The sequence below is a fragment of the Macaca fascicularis genome, chromosome 20 (genome assembly GCF_037993035.2).
Source record: "Macaca fascicularis isolate 582-1 chromosome 20, T2T-MFA8v1.1".
Classification (NCBI taxonomy): domain Eukaryota; kingdom Metazoa; phylum Chordata; class Mammalia; order Primates; family Cercopithecidae; genus Macaca; species Macaca fascicularis.
The window spans coordinates 21,527,729-21,546,679 of NC_088394.1; the positions used below are offsets into that span (position 1 = coordinate 21,527,729).

General features: G+C 44.6%; 1 protein-coding gene across 2 annotated transcripts in view; it reads left to right on the forward strand.

Annotated features, from left to right (window-relative positions):
• The window catches only part of OTOA (otoancorin), a 96,482-nt gene that overhangs the window by 20,802 nt on the left and 56,729 nt on the right, over positions 1–18,951 (forward strand). For both annotated transcript variants that reach the window (XM_005591453.5, XM_065536845.2), the window contains exons 7-11: positions 584–715; positions 2,772–3,007; positions 7,238–7,341; positions 13,526–13,626; positions 16,671–16,810. In XM_005591453.5, the coding sequence (XP_005591510.3) occupies positions 584–715; positions 2,772–3,007; positions 7,238–7,341; positions 13,526–13,626; positions 16,671–16,810 (713 nt within the window). The remainder of the gene's footprint in view (positions 1–583; positions 716–2,771; positions 3,008–7,237; positions 7,342–13,525; positions 13,627–16,670; positions 16,811–18,951) is intronic.

Here is an 18,951-nt window from a genome sequence, read left to right on the forward strand (position 1 = left end):
TGATTGTACCACTGCATTCCAGCCTAGGCAACCAAGAAAGACCCCGTCTCTAAAACAAAAACAAAAAACAGATGTCCGATTTCATTTGAATTTCAGATAAACAATGAGTGATTTTTTTTTTTTTGAGACGGAGTCTCGCTCTGTTGCCCAGGCTGGAGTGCAGTTGTGCCACCTTAGCTCACCACAACCTCCATCTCCCAGGTTCAAGTGATTCTCCTGCCTCAGCCTCCTGAGTAGCTGGGACTACAGGTGCATGCCACCATGCCTGGCTAAATTTTGTATTTTTAGTAGAGATGGGGTTTCACCATGTTGGCCAGGATGGTCTTGATCTCTTGACCTCGTGATCCACCCGCCTTGGCCTCCCAAAGTGCTGGGATTACAGGCATGAGCCACCGCGCCTGGCCCCTCACTTTTACATGTTGGTGGCTAATGAGGAATTTGGAGCTGGCCCAACCAGACTGCTGGCCACCAGTTGTGGTCTCTGCAGGGAATGAGGTGGCTGGGCTGGGCCGCTGGCCATGGTGCTGACCATGTGCTCCTGCTCTTTCTGTTCTCACCGACTCTCCCAACACCCCCAATACAGGCAGCCGTGGGAAACCACCTGGAGCAGCGTCTGCACCAGCCCCAGAAGCTGCTGGAGGACCTGAGGAAGACAGATGCCCAGCAGTTCCGCACTGCTATGAAATGCCTCTTAGAAGACAAGAAGGACCGCTTGGTGAGGCGCCCTTGGCATCCCGGGGATAGAGGAAGTCCAGCACCACGTGGTGTTGTTGAATTGAATAAAATGGAGCCTGACTTAGGCCTTGGCCCTTCATTGTCTTTTCCTCTCTCCTTCTGCCTCCTCCAACCCCCTGGGAGCTTTAGGATCTAAGTTTTCTCACTTACTTTCTCCAAAGTTAAAATGAAGAGCCTTATAATTTTCTATTTTATTTTTGTTTTAGACAGATTCTTACTCTGTCACTCAGGCTGGAGTGCAGGGGCACAATCTCAGCTCACTGCAACTTCTGCCCCCTGGGTATAAGTGATTCTTGTGCTTCAACCTTCCAAGTAGCTGGGATTACAAGTGTGTGCCACCATGCCTGGCTAATTTTTGTATTTTTAGTAGAGATGAGATTTTGCCAGGCTGGTCTTGAACTCCTGGCCTCAAGTCATTTGCCTGCCTTGGCCTTCCAAAGTGCTGGGATTACAGGTGTGAGCCACCATGCCTGGCCTAATTCATATTTTTGTGAGTACTAAGAAATGAGGGGTTCTAATTGAGGATCTGAGGATCTCCTGATTGTTTGGGTGAATAAACATCCACTAATAAAAATTACTATGCACCAGTGGACACAGAGATCCTGTCCTCAAGGAGCTCACAGTCTGGATGGGAGACAAAAAACAGAAGCAGTTAATTTCCACAAAATGAGGTTAGTGATCCAAGAATATCACAAAGCAAGGCCTCTGAGACTGTAAAAACTGGGACTTAAAAAAGGTAAGTCATTTGCTCAGGACATACAGATAATGGAGGCCCTGGGATTTGAACCTGGGAATGCCTGACCCTAGTACCCATGGGGTTTAACCTGTAGGACTGTCATGAGAATTAATCAGATGATGCATGTTTGCTCCAAGCTTGGCACAGTAGAGTCAATGCTCAGTAAAATGGAAGCTTTTTTTTTTTTTTCCTTAGAGACAGGGGCTCACTCTGTCATCCAGGCTGGAGTGCAGTGGTGTAGTTATAGCTCACTGCAGCCTTGATATCCTAAGCCCAAGTGATCCTCCCACCTCAGCCTCTCAAGCAGCTAGGACTACAGGTGTGCACCAGCACACCCAGCTAATTTTTAAACATTTATTTTGTAGGGATGGGATCTCCCTATGTTGTCCAGGCTGGACTCAAACTCCTGGGCTCAAGCGATCCACCTGCCTCGGCCTCCCGATGTGCTGGGGTTATAGATGTGAGCCTATGCACCAGGCCAATCAGTCCTTTCCAAAAGCTCCCCAGATGGGCTGGGCATGGTGGCTCATACCTGTAACCCTAACACTTTGGGTGGTTGTAGGCAGATTGCTTGAGCCCAGTAGTTTGAGACCAGCCTGGGCAACATGGCAAAACTCCATCTCTACAAAAAATAGCTGAGTGTAGTGGTGTGTGCCTGTGGTCCCAGCTAGTTGGGAGGCTGAGGTGGGAGCATTGCTCAAGCCCAGGAGGTTGAGGCTGCAGTGAGCTATAATCACACCACTGCACTGCAGCCTGGGTGACAGAGCAAGACCCTGTCTCAACAATAAAATAAAACTTTAAAAAAGCTCCCCAGGTGTTTCTGATGTGCACCCAGAGGTGAGAACCACGGGCTTGGAGGAAAGACACATGAGTCCCTTTAATGCATTATAGAGTTTGGTTCAAGATGACCTGGGGGCACATAAGGGAGGGAAATCTGATTTGAAGTAGGAAGTTGGAGGGATCAGAGACTTCACCAAGGAGACAGCAATGGAGCCCAGCCTTAAAGGATGAGCTAGATTTCACTAGAAAAAGGAGAGATGAAGAATTCCAGGTACACCAAGGGCCTGAGGTATGCTGGTCAGGTGTATCTGGAGAGTGGGAAGGTTCCAGAGTGAGTGGAGCAGATAAAGGCCTTGACTTTGTTCTGCAGGGAATGGAAAGCTCTAGAAGTTTCAACATAGCAGCATGGTGTTAAACAGTGATCCTGGCTTTCCCCACTGTTGCAATGTGTGGTCCCTCCCAGGGCTTCCAAATTGAAAGGCAGCTCTCAAGCTGACCCTGGCTTTTCTTATTGCTTTAGGACCTGAAAGACATCATCATCGACTTAGGAGAGATTCGAGAACGAGCCTTGCAGAGCCCTGGCGTGAACCGCAGCCTGTTTCTCATCACACTAGAGAGGTGTTTCCAGGTGCTGAACTCCCTGGAGTGTGTGGAGATCCTGGGCAAGGTGCTGAGGGGGTCCTCAGGCAGCTTTCTCCAGCCAGACATCACAGAGCGGCTCCCTCGGGACCTGCGCGAGGATGCCTTTAAGAATCTGTGAGTGGTTTCTCCCACAGTTTTTCTTTTTTTTTTGAGATGGAGTTTCACTCTGTCACCCAGGCTGGAGTGCAGTAGCGCAATCTCGGCTCACTGCAACCTCTGCCTCCCAGGTTCAAGTGATTCTCCTGCCTCAATTCCAAGTAACTGGGACTACAGGGGCGCCTACCACACCCAACTAATTTTTGTATTTTTGTAGAGATGGAATTTCATCATGTTGGCCAGACTGGTCTGGAACTCCTGACCTCAAGTGATTCACCTGCCTTGGCCTCCCAAAGCGCTGGGATTACAGGCGTGAGCCACCACACCAGCCACTCCCACCTTCTTAACTCATCATACTATCCTTCAGGGGCTGTAGTGAGAATTCAAAGAGGTATCACCTGGCAGCAGGGAGAAGGCAGGTGGGGACAGGTTTATATGCATGTTTTGGAGCAAAAGCTTAAAATCTGTAGAGTTAGGCTGGGTGTGGTAGCTCACGCCTGTGATCCCAGCACTTTGGGAAGCAGAGGTGGGTGGATCATGAGGTCAGCAGTTCGAGACCAGCCTGGCCAACATAGCGAAACCACGTCTCTACTAAAAATACAAAAATTAACCAGGTATGGTGGCAGGTGCCTGTAATCTCAGCTACTTGGGAGGCTGAGGCAGGAGAATCACTTGAACCTGGGAGGTGGAGGTTGCAGTGAGCCAGAATTGCGCCACTGCATTCCAGCCTGGGCGACAGAGTGAGACTCCGTATCAAAACAAAAACAAAAGCAAAACAAAACAAAAAACCACATAAACAAATACAGTGGGAAAAAAGTGTCACTAAATCCTAGCTAGATATGTTGCTTGCTTAAGTGTGTTAGTCAGATTGGGCTGCTATAACAAAAATACCACAGACTATGTGGCTAATAAACAACAAGTGTTTATTTCTCATGGTTCTGGAGACTGGGAAGTCCAAGATCAAGGTACTGGCAGACTCGGTGTCTGGTGAGGGCTCACTTTCTGGTTTATTGGCACCTTCTCGCTGTGTCCCCTTGGGTGGAAGGGGTGAGCAAGCCCTCTGGGATCTCTTTTATAAGAGCACTAATCCCATTCATGAGGTATCCAGCCTCATGAACTAATCACCTCCTCAAAACTCCACCTCTTAATACTGTCATGTTGGGAGTTAGGATTTCAACCCATGAAATTTGGGGAAATGCAAACTTTCAGTCCACAGCACCAAGGCTGTGAACCTGGGTCTTGTTCTATTGATTTAAAAACAATCTGAGTATGTTTTAAAGACTCATTGGCACTAAACTGAGACCTTCTTGAGGGACAGCAGGAGGAGTGACAGAGCATTGAAAAAGGAGGACTTTTCTCCTTTTGAGATGCCATGCCAGCGTATGTTGGTTACAGCCAGCCCTGCATGAAATTGCGCTTTGATATAAACCAAATTTGAGGATTGGGTCTAGGACTTGAAGGGCCATAGGCATTGCAAACACCGCCAACTTCCTCCTTTTACTAATCGTAGCACTTTATGGCCATAAAACACTTTCTTTTTTTTTTTTTTTTTGAGACGGGGTCTTGCTCTGTCGCCCAGGCTGGAGTGCAGTGGCACGATCTTGGCTCACTGCAAGCTCTGCCTCCCGGATTCAAGCGATTCTCCTGCCTCAGCTTCCCGAGTAACTGGGACTACAGGCACCCGCCACCACGCCCAGCTAATTTTTTGTATTTTTAGTGGAGACGGGGCTTCACTGTGTTAGCCAGGATGGTCTGGATCTCCTGACCTCGTGATCTGCCCACCTCGGCCTCCCAAAGTGCTGGGATTACAGGCGTGAGCCACCGCGCCCAGCCATACAACACTCTTTCTAAATCTAAAAATGATTTAGAAGAAGGAAAAGCCCAATATGATGATAACAATGTGGGAGATTCCTTTTATCTTTTGCAGCCAAAGGGCAGTAGGTGAAACAGACAGTATACTGACCTCATCTTTTCTCTAGGGGTGTCAGTTTTTTCCACTAAGATGTATATACATGAAGCCCTTTTGCTCTGCAGGCTATTACACTATTCCTTTTAAATTCAGTGTCTCCTCCCTCTGCCATTCATTCACGTTGTGGAAGAGAACATCATTGGAGTGAGAGTTTATTGGTTACTGCTTACCTGAGTGAGCAGTAAACCCAAGTGGCAGAAAAACCCATTCAAACTGGCTTGAAGCAAAAGGGAATTAGTGGAACATGTAATTGAATAGTTTTAGGTGTAGGGCTGACTTCAGACACAGCTGGATCCAGAGACTCAAATGATGCCATCAGGAACATCTTTGGCTCTTTATCTTATATGCTGAAAACCACTGAATTGTGTACTTTATTTATTTATTTTATTTATTTTATTTTTTGAGACGGAGTTTCCCTCTTGTTGCCCAGGCTGGAGTGCAATGGTGCCATCTCGACTCACTGCAACCTCCGCCTCCCAGGTTCAAGTGATTCTCCTGTCTCAGCCTCTGAAGTAGCTGGGATTACAGGTGTATGCCACCACGCCTGGCTAATTTTTGTACTTTTAGTAGAGACAGAGTTTCATCATATTGGTCAGGCTGGTCTCGAACTCCTGACCTCAGGTTATCTGCCCATCTTGGCCTCCCAAATTGCTGAGATTACAGGCGTAAGCCACAGTGCCTGGCTGAATTGTGTACTTTAAATGGGTGAATTGTAAGGTGTGTGAATTATATCTCAACAGAGTTGTCCCCCACCTCCCCAAAAAAGGACCAAGAGGTGAGGAAGTGGAGACAATATGTATGGAATATTCTTTGGAAGGTGTTTAGCTGTGAAGGGGAAGAGGAAAATGGGAAAAATAGCTACATATAGCTAAGGAGTGTGTGTGTGGGCGTATTTTTTATTATTAAGTTCTGGGGTACACGTGCAGGATGTGCAGGTTTGTTACATAGATAAATGTGTGCCATGGTGGTTTGCTGTACCTATCAACCCATCACCGAGGTATTAAGCCCAGCATGCATTAGCTATTTTTCCTAATGCTCTCCCTTCCCCCATCCCACCCCCCAATAGGCCCCAGTGTTGTTCCCCTCCCTGTGTCCATGTGATCTCATTGTTCAGCTTCCACTTGTAAGTGAGAACATGGAGAGTTTCATTTTCTGTTCCTGCATTAGTTTGCTAAGGATAATGGCTTCCAGGTCCATTCATGTCCCTGCAAAAGACATGATCTTGTTCATTTTTATGGCTGCATAGTATTCCATGGTATATATGTACCACATTTTCTTTATCCAGTCTATTATTGATGGGCATTTGGGTTGACTACATGTCTTTGCTATTGTGAATAGTGCTGCAATGAACATGTGTGCATTTATCTTTGTGACAGAATGATTTATATATTTTTTGGTATATACCCGGTAATGGGATTGCTGGGTCAAATGGTATTTCTGGTTCTAGATCTTTGAGGAATCGCTACACTGTCTTCCACAATGGTTGAACTAATTTACATTCAGGAGAGGGAAGGTTTTTTTTTTTAATGCTTTTAAGTTATAGGGTACATGTGCACAACATGCAGGTTTGATATACAGGTATACATGTGCCATGTTGGTTTACCGCACCTATCAACTCATCATTTACATTAGGTATGTCTCCTAATGCTATCCCTCCCCCAGCCCTCCACCCCTTGACAGGCCCCAGTGTGTGATGTTCCCCTCCCTGTGTCCAAGTGATCTCATTGTTCAATTCCCACCTATGATTGAGAACATGTGGTATTTGGTTTTCTGTCCTTGTGATAGCTTGCTGAGAATGATGGTTTCCAGCTTCATCCATGTCCCTACAAAGGACATGAACTCATCCTTTTTTATGGCTGCATAGTATTCCATGGTATATATGTGCCACATTTTCTTAATCCAATCTATCACTGATGGACATGTGGGTTGGTTCCAAGTCTTTGCTATTGTGAATGGTGCAGCAATAAACATACGTGTGCATGTGTCTTTACAGTAGCATGATTTATAATCCTTTGGGTATATACCCAGTAATGGGATTGCTGAGTCAAATGGTATTTCTGGTTCTAGATCCTTGAGGAATCGCCACACTGTCTTCCACAATGGTTGAATCAATTTACACTCCCACCACCAGTGTAAAAGCCTTCCTATTTCTCCACATACGGGAGAGGGAAGGGTTTTAACACAAGACAGCTTTGGGTCACATTTGCTGTTGTGACTCCCTCTTTAAAGCAGCCCCCACCTGTTTGTTATTAATTGATGCCCATGTTTGTGTCATTTAGATCTGCAGTGTTCAAAGATCTCTACGACAAAACCTCGGCTCATTCCCAGAGAGCTCTCTATTCCTGGATGAGTGGGATATTGCAGACATCCTCCAATGCCACTGGTGAGCCTGTACTTGGAGGTGGGATCACTTTTTGGGGGAAGAATATCTTCAAAAGAGGTGCTTCATCTCTGAAAACATGGATTTGATGTTGTTCTCTTCTGATTTTTACTACCTCCCACCACTTTGAAAAACAGTTTGATATGGCATATGGAGTAAAACACATACCCCATTTTGTTAATGCAATTCACACATGTGGAAGCCTCTGATATAATGATGTGTCTATATTTCTGTATTTCACAATCCATGTTGTGTCGTAACTTTTTAGTGGAATATAAATAATGATGGTAACTTAGATTCATTGTGAACCTTGAGTAGGGTTACAAGTTCAAAATCTGTATTAAAAAATCTATATTAAAATGAGAGAAGAGGCTGGGCACGGTGGCTCACACCTGTAATCCCAGCACTTGGGAGGCCAAGGCAGGAGGATTGCCTGAGGTCAGGACTTTGAGGCCAGCCTGACCAACATGGTGAAACCCTATCTCTACTAAAAATACAAAAATTAGCTGGGCATGGTGGTGGGAACCTGTAATCCCAGCTACTCAGGAGGCTGAGGCCATTGCACTCCAGCCTGGGCAACAGAGCAAGATTCTGTCTCAAAAAAAAAAAAAAAAAAAAAAAAAAAAAAAGAGAGAGGGAAGATAATTTTGTTAGGAAATCTAGGCAATAAAGCACAGAAATTTAACTCTGAGCATCCTTGCAACCAAAGCAGGTAGGTCAGGATTTATTTATTTGATGGATGTTGATTAAAGCCTCCTTGTGTCCTAGAGTAGTTAAATTCATAGAGACAGAAATTAGAACGGTGGCAGAGTTTCAATTTTGCAAGGTGCAAAATATTCTGGATATGGTTGGTGGTGACGGTTGCACAATAATATGAATGTCAATGTACTTACTACCGCTCAACTATACACTTAAAAATGGGGCCTGGTGGGCTGGGTGAGGTGGTTCATGCCTGTAATCCCGCCACTTTGCAAGGCTGAGGCAGGCGGATCAACTGAGATCAGGAGTTCGAGACCAGCCTGGCCAACATGGTGAAACCCCCTCTCTATGATAAATACAAAAAATTAGCCCAGCGTGGTGGTATGTGTCTGTAATCCCAGCTATTTGGGAGGCTGAGGCAGGAGAATCACTTGAACCCAGGAGGCAGAGGTTGCAGTGAGCTGAGATCATGCAATTGCACTGCATCTTGGGTGACAGAGTGAGACTCTGTCTCAAAAAAAAAAAAAAAAAAAAAAAAAGAAAAGAAAAGAAAAGAAAACTGGGGCCAAGTGCGGTGACTCACGCCTGTGATCCCAACACTTTGGGAGGCTGAGACGGGCGGATCACTTGAGGTTAGGAGTTTGAGACCAGCGTGGCCAACATGGTGAAACTCTCTTTACCCCCCTCAAAAAAAAAAAAAAAAAAAAACCAGGCATGGTGGCACACGCCTGTGGCCCCAGCTACTTAGGAGGCTGAGGCGGGAGAATCGCTTGAACCCGGGAGGCAGAAGTTGCAGTGAGCTGGGATTGTACCACTGCACTCCAGCCTGTGTGATGGAGTGAGACCCTGTCTCAAAAAAAAAAAAAAAAAAAAAAAAAAAACCAAAACCAAAACCAAAAACAAAACAGAGATAGAAAAGAATGGCTATATAGATTAGCAGTACAAACAATTTCTCAGATAGCTTCAATTTGTTAACCTTTAATGTCACTAACGTAAACAGAATAAACTTTTTAAAAGCCCATTATGTATCAATAGCTGAAGATAGAGAAGGAAACAAAACAAAGTCTCTGTTCTTATGACCCTATTGTTTGATTGTGGGAGGGTTGGTGGAGAAAAATGTTTAAACATGTAAGTAATTAAAGAGAGAGAGAGAGAGAGAGAGAGAGAACTTAGAAATTTAGATACTGGTAGCTGCTATGAAGAAAATAAAATAGTTTGTTGAGATGGAGTCTTACTCTGTCACCCAGGCTGGAGTGCAGTGGCACAATTTTGGCTCACTGCAACCTCTGCCTCCTGGGTTCAAGTGATTCCCTTGTCTCAGCTCCCAAATGGCTGAGATTATAGGTGCCTGCCACCATGCCCAGCTAATTTTTGTATTTTTAGTAAAGACGTGAAACCTCAATGTTGGCTAGGCTGGTCTCGAACTCCTGACCTCAAGTGATCCACCTGGCTTGGCCTCCCAAAGTGCTGGGATTACAGGCATGAGCCACTGCACCCAGCCGGAAAGGATTATTATAGGTACTTTAGACTAGAAGAGTGCTTGGCAAATGTTCTCTGTAAAGGACCAGGTAAATATTTTAGGCTTTGTAAGCCTACCATCTCTGCCTCAACTATTCAGCTCTGACATTGCATCTTGAAAACAGCTGTAGTCAATAGATGAATGAGCATGCCTGTGTCCCAGTAAAGCTTTTTTTATGGATGCTGAAATTTCAAATTTGTATAATTTTCATGTGTTACCAAATAGGATTTTTCTTTTGATTTTCCTTTCAGCCATTTAAAAAATGTAAAAACGAGGCAGGGGGCAGTGGCTCATGCTTGTAATCCCAGCACTTTGGGAGGCCCAGGCAGGAGGACTGCTTGAAGCCAAAAGTTCAAGACCAGCCTAGGCAACATAGCAAGACCCCATCTTTTAAAAAATTTTTAAAAAATTAGCCGGTGTGCTGGTACATGCCTGTAGTCCCAGCTACTCTGGAGGCTGAGGTGGGGAGGATCCCTTGAACCCAGGAGTTTGAGGCTGCAGTGAGCCATGATGGCGCAACTGGACTCCAGCCTGGGAGACAGAGCGAGACCTTGTTTCTAAAAAAACTCCAAAATAATAAATGTAAAAACCATTTTTGGCTCACAGGCTGTATAAAAACAGGTGGCGGACTGAGTGTGCCCCATGGACCAGTTTGCCAACTCTTGGACTAAGGAATCAGGGAAGACCTCTCAAATGGGTGACATTTGAATCAAGACCAAAATGAGGAGATGGAACCAGTCGTGTAAGGCTCTGGAGAGAGGGCATCCCAGAGAGAGATCCCAGGAAACACAAAGGCCCTGAGATGGGAATGAGCTCTGTGCGGGGAAAACATAAGGAGAGCAGATGGGGCTGGAGGATGGGGAATGCCAATCAATCCTTTTCCTGGAATTCAGCTCTGAGATTTGTGCATAATGAACATTAAACAAGATCGTAATCAAAGTCTCAAATGCATAGTAGAATTCCCTCTGCCTGGTGCATAATTATGGCCTCCAGGAATCAGAGTCTCACACTGGGTAACCATGAGAAAGCCACTCAACCTTCAGACTTCTCTGTCTTTATTGCCAGAGTTTAATTAGGCACAGACTTTCCTTCTAAAATTCCTATACGGTTTGCTTCATTATTAACCTACAGTCAGTTAAAATTAATTCTGTTAGGACTTATTTATTTATTTATTTATTTTTTCATGAAGTCCCTTGAGGGAACTGGAGATATGGTGGCTGTTAAAAATATCCCAACCTTGCTGGCCAGGCATGGTTGCTTACACCTGTAATCCTAGCATTTTGGAAGGCTGAGGAAGGAGGATTGCTTGAGGTCAGGAGTTTAAGGCCAGCCTGGGCAATGTACTGAGACCCCTCTCTCTGCAAAAAAATTGAAAGATTAGCCAGGTGTGGTGGTGTGTGCCTGTAGTCCTAGCTACTAGGAAGGCTGAGGCAAGAGTTTGAGGCTTCAGTGAGCTATGATCATCCCACTGCACTCCAGCCTGGATAACAGAGGAAAAAACAATTCCCAAGCGTGGGGATGATTGATCTGTGGAGATAGAGTTCATGCTTAGTAATTAGTTAAAAAATAAACAACTCAGCTTGGTTTTTTGTGAATGTGTGGTTCTAGCCTCAAAATTTTCTAGCCCTCTATATAGGCAAGGCAAATGTCCAGGGTCCCCATCTAGAGAATCATAGGAGTCTGCCTGTGTCACCCCAGCATCGTTGATTTCTGGTTTGGGGGAGGCACTCCATATGTTCTTGTGAATCAGTCCATACAAAAGTTATTTCTCCATCTCGTTTGGGCATCTATCATTGCCCATGGCTTCTGCAAATAGCCCTTGGTGTTACAGTCATTGCACACTGTAAACGCTCCTCACTTCTTTCATTTTCCCCAAATGCCTCCAATACAATGTCGATGTGTGTAAATGTCTTTTGCTAAAGAACTGGGGAGCATTGGCAGTCAATTCCAGCTCAGTGAAACTTGAAGTCTGATCCTAGACTTGAGATATATATATATATATATATATATATATATATATATATATATATATATTTATTTATTTTTATTTTTTCATTTTTTAATTTTATTTATTTTTATTTTTTATTTTTGAGACAGAGTCTGGCTCTGTCACTCAGGCTGGAGTGCAGTGGCACGATCTCAGCTCACTGCAACTTCTGCCTCCCGGGTACAAGCGATTCTCCTGCCTCCACTTCCTGAGTAGCTGGGACTACAGGCGTGTGCCACCATGCCTGGCTAATTTTTGTATTTTTAGTGGAGATGGGGTTTCACCATGTTGGCCAGTACGGTCTCAATCTCCTGACCTCGTGATCCACCTGCCTTGGCCTCCCAAAGCGCTGGGATTACAGGTGTGAGTCACTGCACCCAGCCAACTTGACGGTTTTTAAAGTTCCACTGACATCTCAGTGATGGGGAATTTCAAAAGCTAGAACAGGGTGTCAGAGAGAGTCCTCTGGGAATTCAGTGGAGGGAGAAAATATTTCTCGTGAAGGAGATAAGAGAAGACTTTAAGGGAGAGGAAAATTTGAGATTGATCTTAAAGTAGGATTTAGATGCAGAAGGGTTAAGGAAAAGCATTGTAGGTGGTGAAAAGGGCCAAGGCCAGCCAAGGTTTGGAGAATGTTTTGGGGAGTTACAAGTAGTTTGGTTTGGTTCAAGTATAGTAACATGGTGATAATCAGTGAGGATGATCATTATTAGTGGTAGTGATGCAAGAGAGTCAAACATATTTCATGTTGCCAGAGTATTATTATTATTATTAGACAGAGTCTCACTCTGTTGTCCAGGCTGGAATGCAGGGACGTGATCTCGGCTCACTGCAACCTCTACCTCTCAGGTTCAAGAGATTCTCCCGTCTCAGCCTCCCAATTAGCTGAGATTACAGGCGCTAGTACACCCGGCTAATTTTTTTATATTTTTAGTACAGCCGGGATTTCGTGATTATAGGCGTTAGCCACTGCGCCTGGCCTCATGTTTCCAGGTTATTTAGTAACCAATTGAACAAAAAAATAAAACTACATTTTGTGGGTTTTAAGTATTAAAAATAATCTGCATTTCTTATTTATTTTTAATAATAATTATTTTTTAAAAGAGATAGGGTCTCACTCTGTTGCCCAGGCTGGAGTACAGTACAGTGAGTGCACAGCTCACTGTAGCCTCAAATTCCTGGTTTCAAGTGATCCTGCCTCCTTAGTTTCCTGAGTAGCTGGGACTACAGGTGCATGTCACTGCCACTGGCTTTTTTTTTTTTTTTTTTTTTTTGTAGAGATGAGGGTCTTGCTATGTTGCTCAGGCTGGTCTCAAACTCCTGGCCTCAAGCAGTCCTCCTGCCTCAGCCTCCCAAAGTGCTGAGATTACAGGTGCCTGGCCAGAAAGAATAATCTGCATTTCTAACAAGTGGCCAGGTGCCACTGATGTTGGAAGTCCAGAGACCACACTCTTGAGTAACAACGTTTGAGGTGGTGTGAATCTGTGGTCACATCCTATGTGTGATCTCACAGGTAGGCCCTACATATATGGTTGTTGAATGAGTTAACAACAAATTAATGTAGCTGGATGCGGTGGTTCACGCCTGTAATCCCAGCACTTGGGGAGGTGGAGGCGGGCAGATCACCTGAGGTCAGGAGTTGGAGACCAGCTGGCCGACATGGTGAAACCCTGTCTCTACTAAAAATACAAAAATTAGCCGGGCATGGTGGCGGGCGCCTGTAATCCCAGCTACTTGGGAGACTAAGGTAGGAGAATCGCTTGAACTGGGAGGTGGAGGTTGCAATGAGCTGAGATCACACCACTGCACTCCAACCTGGGCAACAGAGTGACATTCCATCTCAAAAAACCGTGAAAAACAAAATAAACAAAGAATTAATGAATGCAAAGAGGTCCTGACAGCAAAGATGCTGTTGACTATCACATACCAGTGTAAAGGCTTTTATTTATTTACTCATTTATTCATTTCTTTATTTTTTGCAGATGACTCTGTTTCATGGGTCACTGCGGAAAACTTATGGATTTTGGGCAGATACATGGTTCACCTATCGTTTGAAGAAATTATGAGAATTAGTCCTATAGAAGTGAGTTGGAAAAGTACATTTGTACGTCACCATTACTAATACACTTGGGGTAAGGTGTATTCTCAAACTCTAATGTTTATCCAGCCAGCCAAGGTGCCTTGGAAACTGTATACCCTCCTCATCCCAATAGAGCTTGGGCCTCTAAAGAAAACTACTGGAAGAAAGTTTCAAGTGGACAGTCATGGGATTGTGTTTTAGTGTGGAAGGGCTAAGAAAAGAAAAAGAATTGTGGACAATTAAGATCACATCTCTGATGTGAGCAAACACGATTTAAAGGGATTGTTGGCTATGAACCAAAAATCACTTAAGGGTATTTTTGTACTGGAGAAGGCCAAGGACAAAAGATACAAAGTTTCCTGTCCTTGGAAGCATGAACTCAAAGAAAAAACAACATGGATTGATATTTACTTCTATTTATAGCTACTTCTGTTAATAGCTACTTGAGCATGAGCAATGGTTAGATTTTAATTCTAGAGTTTACAGTGGAGAAATGTACACATTCTAGGGTTACTTAACTCACTAGTTAACCTGTCCCTCTCCTTTTGATGTTGACCCAATGACACTAAAATCCCTTGGGCATCATGATTCTTGAACGCAGTCTCCAAAGAATGCTGCCAACACAAAAGGATTCATGAAGAGACTGTGGGCCTTGCTTCCAATTTTTCTTCTTCTTCTTTTTTTTTAAAATCATATGTGCCCTGACACTTCTGGCCGGTGAGAGAAGTGTTTGCATCAAATGACTGACCTGTTCAAGGACCCATTGACCCAGCAATGTCTGGTTATTATGAAACCAGAGGCAGAACGAGGTTTCTCTCTTTTACCTGCGGTGCTGGGAGTATTTCAAGTGTCTTCCGATTTTTATAACCCGCAGTCCTAGAATTAACCCCCCACCCTACTGCCGTTTACTCTCTCAATGTGGAGTTGCTTTGAGTAGGTAACAGCTTAAATTCTTAGAAAGCTGGGCCCCCTGGAGGAAATTTCTAAGATCAAGCAATCATTTGCAACTTTTTATTCTCTAAAAATGTAGAGAAGGGAGAAGTCAAGAATAACACTGCTAAAAGGGAATTTTATATTATTTTATTTTATTTTTACTTATTTATTTAGGAGATGGAGTCTCGTTCTGTCATCCAGGCTAAAGTGGAGTAGTGCAATCTTGGCTTACTGTAACCTCCTTCTCCCAGATTCAATTGATTCTCCTGCCTCAGCCTCTTGAGTAGCTGGGATTACAGGCACGTGCCACCATGCCCGGCTAATTTTTGTATTTTTAGTAGAGATGAGGTTTCACCATGTTGGCCAGGCTGGTCTTGAACTCTTCACCTCAGGTGATCTGCCTTGCCTCAGCCTCCCAAAGTGCTGTTATTACAGGTGTGAGCCACCGCACCCAGCCTAAAAAAGGAATTTTATATAGACAAAGAGTACAATCCATAAAGGAGAGACAACTTTATGAGCCCCTTTGAGCGCAGCATAATAGTGCCTCAAAATATAGAATGTGCCGGGTGCTGTGGCCCGTGCCTGTAATCCCAGCACTTTGGGAGGTCAGGGCAGGAGGATCACTTGGGCCCAGAAGTGCAAGACCAGCCTGGGCAACATAGTGAAACCTCATCTCTACAAAAAAATTAAAAAATTAGCCAGGTGTAGTGGTGTGTGCTTGTAGTCTCAGCCACTTGGGAGGCCGAGGTGGGAGGATCACTTGAGCCCAGGAGGTCGAGGCTGCAATAAGCCATGATCACACCACTGCACCCAAGCCTGGGTAAAAGAGTGAGACTGTGTCTTGGCCAGGCACGGTGGCTCACGCCTGTAATCCCAGGACTTTGGGAGGCTGAGGTGGGTGGATCTTGTGAGGTCAGGTGTTTGAGACCAGCCTGGCCAACATGGAGAAACCCCGTCTCTACTAAAAATACAAAAATTAGCTGGGCATGGTGGTACATGACTGTAATCCCAGCTACTCGGGAGGCTGAGGCAGGAGTATCACTTGAACCTGGGAGGCTGAGGTTGCAGTGAGCTGAGATTGTGTCACTGTACTCCAGCCTGGGTGACAGAGTGAGACTCCCATCTCAAAAAAATAAAAATAAAAATAAAAATAAAAATAAAAATAAAAATGAAAATAAAAACAGTGAGTCCGTGTCCCCCCAAAATTATATATATAATGTATAATCTGCTAGAAATACAAGGAAGAATAGATAGATATGAGTCCTGTAGTAGAAGATTGCACATGGCACCCTTGGACATGTGGGCCAAAAAGGAACAAGGATGTTGGCAATCTGAATAGTATATTTAATAAGCTGAATATATATGCACCAAACTTTGTGTCTTACAAAGTGAACACACACTCTTTTCCATCGCCCAAGGGCCATTTATAAACTCATTCATCTATTTAAAAACTTCTGATTCTTCAAAGCAGAAAGTTTGTGGACCACATTCTCTGACCTCAATGTAACAAATCTAGAAATAAATGTACAAAGATTAGCTTTTAAAAAGCCCAGTTTCTCAGATATTAAAAAATAATACTTTCCTAAAGAATAGTTAGGTTCAGGAGGAAACCAAAGTAGCTGTTATAGACCACTAAGAAATCAATGACAATGAAGCCAGGCATGGTGGCTCACACCTGTAATCCCAGCACTTTGGGAGGCCGAGGTGGGTGGATCACTTGATGTCAGGAGTTCGAGACCAGCCTGGCCAACATGGTGAATCCCCATCTCTACTAAAAATACAAATATTAGCCAAATGTGGTGGTGGGCACCTGTGATTCCAGCTACTCTGGAGGCTGAGGCAGGAGAATTGCTTGAACTCAGGAGGTGGAGGTTGCAGTGAGCTGAGATCATGCCACTTCACTCCAGCCTGGGCGACAGAGTGAGACTCCATCTCAAAAAAAAAAAAAAAAAAAAAGAAAAGAAAAGAAAAGAAAAGACATCAATGACAATGAGAACCAGCAGGAGGTATATCTAAGTGTCCATGATGGGGCACAGTGCAGACCACCAGGGTGGGGCCACACTGGGCCACTTCTACCCTCCTCACTGATATTCTCGTCCTTGTCTACCAACCAGATTGGGCTGTTTATCAGCTACGACAACGCCACCAAGCAGCTGGACACGGTCTATGACATCACACCTGAGCTGGCCCAGGCGTTTCTGGAGAGGATAAGCTCCTCCAACTTTAACATGAGGAATACCTCCACCATCCACAGGCAAGGCCTTGGGCTCTGGGCCCTGGAGCTCTTTCCCAAGGTGTGATCTAAGCATCAGTATTCTCTGAGCAGCAGAACACCCAGGGAGGGAAGGGAGGTGGTTGGTCCATCTCTTTCAATAGTCCCATGTTTCTCTGTGCATGTGAGGAGAGGTCTCTGCAACCTTTTTATGAAGAGGTTATGAAGCAGGGTGAAAGGGTAAATGCTTTCTGAGCATCTCCTGTGTGCCAGGCATTTAATGCAACCTTATCAAGTGCTAATTCTGGCTCTCAGCACAGAAATGAAACATTTTAAATACTCAGGACTGGGTCCTGTTCCAAAGTCAATGTGTGATTTCCATTGAAGTTGCATCAAGTGTTGGAAATACCTCATGGGTCCCCACATTTGAGAACCGCTTGTTATCAGACCCTTAGCTGGGGAGCCCCTGGATGAGATCAGCTGTAGAATTTAGTGACCGTAATGTGATCCTCCCTAAAACCATTCCCAGCAGGGGAGGAGGGACAGGAACTCTACATGCCAGGTGTGTCAGGAAGGGAGTGGGCAATGGGAAGGGGGTGGTGAGTACTGTTCAATCCCCTCTCCTTTTACTTTTTTTTTTTTTTTTTTTTTGAGACAGTCTCTCATCCTGTAACCCAGGCTGGAGTGCAGTGACGTGATTTCGGCTCACTGTAACCTCTACCTCCTGGGTTCAAGCAATCCTCATGCTTCAGCCTCCAGAGTAGCTGGGACTACAGATGTGTGCCACCATGCCCAGCTAATTTGTTTGTATTTTTAGTAGACATGGGGTTTTGCCATATTGGCCAGGCTGGTCTCGAACTGCTGATCTCTCGAACTCCTGACCTCAGGTGGCCCGCCCACCTTGTCCTCATGCTGGGATTACAGGCATGAGCCACCACACCTGGCCCATTCAATCCTCTTTTTTTTTGAGTCTCACTTTGTTGTCCAGGCTGGAGTGTACAGTGGTGCAATATCAGCTCACTACAACCTCCACCTCCGGGTTCAAGAGATTCTCCTGCCTCAGTGTCCCAGGTAGCTGGGATTACAGGCATGTGCCACCACACTCAGCTAATTTTTGTGTTTTTAGTGGAGACTGGGTTTCGCCATGTTGGCCAGGCTGATCTCAAACTCCTGATCTCAACTGATCCACCCATCTTGGATTTCCAAAGTGCTGAGACTAAGGCATGAACCACTGTGCTGGGCCATCATTCAATCCTCTTGTGTCCATCTCTCAAGGTCTTTTTGCCACACTGCTCCCATCGCATATTACTTTAAGGTTTTTCAAATGAACCACCCTTAGGCAATGTACTCATAGGAAACAATTAGATGGCTTTCACCTATCTTTAGTAATTTCCACTTATTATCATGGATCCCATTTTTCTGTGGTTACACACACACAAACAACCTCATGATTAAGAACATGGTACCTCGAGCCAGACTTCGTGGCTTAATCCTGGCCCTGCTGCTTACAAATGGTATGATCTTTGCCATTTTTACATCACCTCTCTATGCTTCCGCTTCCCCATCTGTAAAATGGGAGATAAAAATATGTCTGCTGCATTAAGGTCTTTGTAGGGATTTGCACACTTGACACATAGTAAGTGCTCAAGAAATATTTTTTCTTTTTCTTTTTTTTTTTTTTTTTTGAGACAGAGTCTCACTCTGTCGCCAGGCTGGAGTGCAGTAGTGCAGTCTCGGCTCACTGCAACCTCCGCCTCCTGAGTTCAAGCAATTCTCCTGCCTCAGCCTCCCGAGTAGCTGGGACTACAGGCACCTGCCACCATGCCTAGCTAATTTTTGCATATTTAGTAGAGACAGGGTTTCACCATGTTGGCCAGGATGGTCTTGATCTCTTGATCTTGTGATCCACCCGCCTCGGCCTCCCAAAGTGCTGGGATTACAGGCGTGAGCCACCCCGCCCAGCCTATTTTTTCTTTTATAATTTTTTTAAATTGATAAATAAAAATTATATCTATGGTATGCAACATGATGTTTTGAGATATATATTCTTTGTGGAATGGCTAAATCAAGCTAATTAAGTTATCGTTACCTCACATACCTTTTTTGTGATGAGAACACTTAAAATCTACTCTTAATAATTTTCGAGTATATGATACATTGTTATTAACTGTAGTCAGCATGTA